Below are 5,374 nucleotides of genomic sequence, written 5' to 3'. Positions count from 1 at the left end.
CCGTGGGCTGGTTCAATAACCTCGCCAACAACATGATGGTGCTGGAGGGCATTGCCATCATCCTGCCGGTGCACGCCGCCTGCACGAAGAAGCGGCTGGTGCTCAAGATGGCGACCCTTGTCATCATCGGCGTGATTGCTTGGTACATACTGTTTGGCTTGACTGGCTACCTCGCCTACGGCAACTCCATGACCACCTCGCTGGTGGCCAAGGTGGCGCACTCGCCGTGGGGTACGAGTGTGCGCGTGTGTTTTATGCTCAACCTCATCTTCACCTACCCGGTGCAGTTCATGCCAGCGATGCAGCTGATTGACCAGACGGTGAGGTGCAAACCACATAGCTGGATAGGCATCGGCCTCCGTCTGCTCATCAATCTTGTTATCTGGGCCCTGGCCATGGGGATGCCGACCTCAGCCGTCAACACCGTCGTCGCGTTCATTGGCGCGCTGCCGTCAGTGTGCATGGTCATGATCATCCCGTCGGTCCTCGCCATGCATGTGAAGTATGCCGTGGCGTACCCCGATGCGGACCGCAACACGCTGCAGTACTGGAAGAAGATCTTCGTTGCGACGCCGTGCGTTACCTTCAAGCGCATCCGCTGCTACGTGTACCTTCTCGTGGGAGTGCTCATCATGGTTATCGGCACATACAGTATCATCGAGACTCTATAGAGGGGAAGAAGGGCGAACGTGCTTTGAGCCGCCGTCCCCTCCTGGTGCGCGCGTCGGAGTGTGAGTGTGTCGGTATACGCCTCTGCCCGGCCGTTGCACAGCTCTCGCGTTTCTTCTCCTTTGGTACCCGAATGCAAACCCCTTGACGACGACGAGAGGGGGGAGGCGCACATACACACACGCCGCAATGCGCGGCATCCCAGGGTCCAGTGGACCACGCTCTGTTTGGGCTGGAAGCCAAGCACCCCCTTCCCCACCCCCCTTCTCCCCCTCCATCCCTTGCCAATGCCGAACCGCTTTTGCTGGTGACGTGGTCACGTGCCTACGACGTGGGGAGGCCAGAGCGATGCATCGCGACTGCCATGTCGGCGCTCATGTCGTGGACATGGTTGCGCCGGTGCGACCTGCGACAGCGAGCACCTTTGCACCATCCCTATGACAGGCGAAATGCCAGCGCAATTCGAACACATCCCACCCGGCCATCACTGCCTGCTGGCAGGGGGCCTGAGCGTCACCCTGATGAGGTGCGTGAGGTGGTGGCCGGCACAGTGGGAGCGGCGGTGAGGCGGACACCTGCGACGCGTGGGGCCAGGTAGAGCCTGAGCCAGCGGCCGTGCTCAGGTAGCCGAGTCGGCGCACTGCTGTAGCGCGTGTGTGTCTACCGATGCCTCGCGCCACGCGATGAGGTCTGTGGCGGGGCCCGGTCGAGGAGGTGGGTGGGTTGGGTGCCGCGTGGCGGCTTGGCCCCATCCTGTATACCGCAGAGGATGTGGACACACACACACGCACACGCTTAATGAACTTTGTTTGCGCTGCCCTTGGGCATCGTTACCGTTTTCTTTTATCTTTGCTCGGTAGAGCGAGCGCCGATGCCGCCCGAGTCCCGCCCACTCCCCCCCCTCTCTCTCCCCTCACGTGGACTCATCGTTTTTTTTTTATGTGTGTGTGTTCGGCACCCAACGGCACCCGCGTGCGTGGTGGTGTGAAGGCACAACGGAGAGGGAGGTGAGGGGAGGGGCCAGCGATCGTGCTTTGGACATGGGTGAAAGAGGCGTTGACAGCGGTGCCGCGTCGGCGCACACACGTGTATGGGCGAACGTGTGTTTAGGTCTGTACCGATGTACATGCATATGTATTGGTGTGCATGTGCGTGGCATATAGATATACGTCTGCACACACATATATGTATGTATGTATGTATGTGTGCGTGTGTGCGTACGCGGCCTTTTTTTTCTGCTTGCTTTACCTGTAACCTTTTTTTCTGTTCTTGTTTGCTTCACATCTCTCCCCCTCCCTCTGTGTGTATGTTTGTGTATGCAGTGCTCGCGGATGAACTCAGCACGAGGAAGGTACACGCACCGACGTCTGTGTCTGTGTGTGTGAGTGTTCGGGGGGAGAGGGGCCCCCTCGCATGCGCGCGGCGGTGCTAGTGTGATGGTGGTGCCGTTGCCGCCTCCTGCCAGAATCCTTTTATGTGTATTATGTCTCTGCGTGTATGTGTTCTGTCCAACTAAAACTTTCCTCATCTCTCCTCTGCTCGCCCTCCCGTGACACGATCTACATGTCCTTCGCAGCATCGCACTGCTAACAAACGCGCCATGTCGCGTGTGCGCATTCTCAACCTACCAAACGACTGCACGGAGGAGCAGCTGAAACAGCACCTCCTGCGCACGGCGCCGCGAGAGGCTCCGCTGCTGGAGATCACCGACGTGCAGTTTATTCGCAGACCCGCCACGGCCACGGACCGGGATCACCACCACAGGCATCAGAAGCAACGGCAGGGCTCCGTCGGCGCAGTCGCAGCAGCCAAGGCCCCCAAGATGATCCTCCGCATGGCGTTTGTCGGCTTCCGTACCTCAGCGGCGGGGCACTTTGTCGCCGAGTACTTTAACAGCTCCTTCTTCCGCAGCTCTCGTCTGAAGGTCGAGCTGGCGAAGGGCCTCAACGAGGTCGGCGTCACGCTGAATCAGCTGCGCAAGCAGCAGCAGCAGCAGCAGCAGCAGCAGGGAGAAGAGATGAGCGGCCGGAAGAGCAGAGGCAAATCGAGAGCTGGCGCCGCAGACGATGCCCACGCCTCCGGGCTCACCTCGTCCACGACGTCGCGCGAGCAGGCGCCGACTCGCAAGCGTGCGCGCGACAGTGACCAGGAGGATGGGCAGAAGGACAGTGACACCGGTGCGACCTTAGCGGACGGCCTCGCACGCCGTCAGCGTGAGTTTGTAGAGCTGCGAAGCAAGGCGACGGAAGGGCCCACGTGGGCAGCAGAGGTGCTCCTGGCTCCGGATACCTCGTCTACAGCTGCGGCGGGTGAGGATGAGCCGAAGAATTCCGCTATGGGCGAGAAGACGCCGCAGCATCGGAGGAGCCGCCAGCAAGCCGAGAGGCGTGCCGCTGACGGCGGCGACACCAATGACGACGACGAGGCCGAACAAGAGCGTCTGGCCCTGTCGCGGCAGCAAGCGCTGGGGGAAGTGAGCGACATGGACTTCCTGGCCAGACTCGCGGGCCCCCTGACGCACAGCGCGGTGGATGCGAAAGAAACGGCGCGGCGAGAAGATGGCGCGGACGACGTCGCCTCCACGCGCGACAGTGATGTCGACGGGGACATCCCTGCTACGGCTATGAATGCCGCTAACTCGACGAATCTAGGGAAGAAAGGTGTTGACCATGACCCTGCGGCCATGACGCAGGAGGCGCAGGAAGAGATCGCGCGTGCGTCCCACCGCATTCGCCTTGCCAACATCCCGTACATCGCCACCGAAGAGCACCTGAAGCAGTTTGCCGCCTCCCTCGTGGGACCCGTGGAGTCGGTGCACATCCCCCTCACCAAAGACACGCGGCAGAACAAAGGCGCTGCCTTCATGCGCTTTTCATCGGGCGAGGATGCGGTGCGAGCGCTTCAGTTGTGCCGCGGTGCCATCCTCATGGGTCGCCTGCTCCGCGTCAGCGCCGCCGAAGAGGACCCCCACAGCAAGCGTGTGATGGAGCGAGAAGCTGCGCTCGCCTCGACGGCAGCCGCTCAAGCAGCCAATGGTGCACTGAACGGGGCGACTCTTGCTGGATCCTCCCAGTTCAAGAAGCAGCGCGAGGCGGATCGCCGCGGCAAGGAGGGCGGAGGCGGGCAAGTGACGTGGAACACAATGTACATGAACAGCCACGCGGCCGTGGAGACGGTGGCGCAGCGGCTTGGCGTGCGGTCGGAGGATGTCGTCGGCGTCGGTGCCAAGGGTGCCGCCGTGCGCGCGGCCATCGCAGAGGCGTATCTGACGAGCGAGGTGCAGCAAGTGCTGAGCGACGAAGGGATTGCCTTTGATCTCCTAGAGGGTGCCACGCAGAACTTTCTGAAGTCGCGGTCGAACACGACCATTCTCGTGAAGAACCTCCAGCTAAAGGATGGCAACGATGCAGCGGAGCTCACAAAGTTATTTGTGCGCTTCGGTGTGCTAGAGACGTCGGCCTTCCCGTCTGCAGGGACGTTTGCGCTGTTCCGCTACACGCATCCGCAAGACGCGCGCATCGCCTTCACGCGGCTCTCCTACAAGCTTTTCAAGACAGCGCCGCTGTTCCTCGAGTGGGCACCGGTCGGGGCGTTGATGGAAGACGGCGAGGGCGGCAGCGCTTCAGCTGTAGCTGCCTCAGACCTAGGGCTGGTGGGTGGCCCATCCGCTGACAACGATCCGGACGCCGACACCGGTGACTCTGCTGCCGCCGTGGTCGCCAAGGCGATGGTGTACACGCTGTTTCTCACCAACATCCCCTTTCAAACCACCGAGGATGAGCTGCACGCCTTCCTATTGGATGCATGCCCGCGACTGGCCCGCGCGCCAGAGACACTCATCAAGCGCCTCGTCCTCCAGCAGGAGCAAGGCCGAGCCTTCCTCACCGTGGCGGACCAGAGCACCCTGGCCTACTGTGTGGCGAAGCTCAACGGCAAGACCCTGGCGGGTCGCACTCTGTCGTGCGTCGTCAGCAAGCACACCGCTCAGCTGCAGCAGCAGGCACGTGTGGCAGACACCACCGCGGCACCACAGGGCACCACGAGACGGTTCGCTGGAGCTGACGCGGACGGTGGAAATCACGATGAGTTCGACCCCACAAAGACCGCCGTCATCGCTCGCCGTCGCGCCGGTGGCGTAAGTCCAGACAACGGCGGAAGTGGCGCCATCTCGAATTCTGCGTCGGTATCAAAGGTGCCGCCCGGCAGCGACCCGCAGAAGCTCATCGTCAAGAACCTCCCTTTTGAGGCGACCGAGAAGGACGTACGCGAGCTCTTCTCCGCCTTCAGCGAGATCCGTACCGTGCGTGTGCCGCGCAAGAGCCACGCCTTCTCCTCCCACCGCGAGAACAACCATCGGGGTTTTGCCTTCGTCGAGTTCCTCTCCGAGGCCGAGGCGGCACGCGCGCTGGAGACGCTCAAAGCAACGCACCTGTACGGTCGGCATCTGGTGCTGCAGTACGCAAAGCTGGACGGGTAGTCGGCCACTGAACTTGGTGCTCATGTGTCTCCTCGGGGCCGCTCACGACCCGCGTGACCTTCGCCGTTTTCATCTCTGTTCTGCCTTGTCTGCCCGTTTACTTGCTTCAATTTTGGTGGAGGGGGAGGGGAGGGGGAGGGCCTTGAACTACGAGGGCGTCGTGTAAGCACACGTGTAACCGATCAAGTCGTTGATAATAAAGCATAAAGCGAACGGAATGGATGGGTG

General features: G+C 61.6%; 1 protein-coding gene across 1 annotated transcript; it reads left to right on the top strand.

The window, feature by feature from the left end:
* Positions 1–2,686: 2,686 nt before the first annotated feature.
* LMXM_10_0700 (conserved hypothetical protein) lies at positions 2,687–5,146 on the top strand (the record flags this gene model as incomplete). The annotated part of the gene is made up of 1 exon (XM_003872859.1): positions 2,687–5,146. One exon carries the CDS (start codon positions 2,687–2,689, stop codon positions 5,144–5,146), a length of 2,460 nt encoding a protein of 819 aa, XP_003872908.1.
* Positions 5,147–5,374: the final 228 nt, after the last annotated feature.

This window comes from Leishmania mexicana, chromosome 10 (genome assembly GCF_000234665.1).
Source record: "Leishmania mexicana MHOM/GT/2001/U1103 complete genome, chromosome 10".
NCBI classification, from domain to species: Eukaryota; Euglenozoa; class Kinetoplastea; order Trypanosomatida; family Trypanosomatidae; genus Leishmania; species Leishmania mexicana.
Note: the sequence above shows the minus strand (reverse complement) of the source record. Positions and strands in the feature narration are given on the sequence as shown.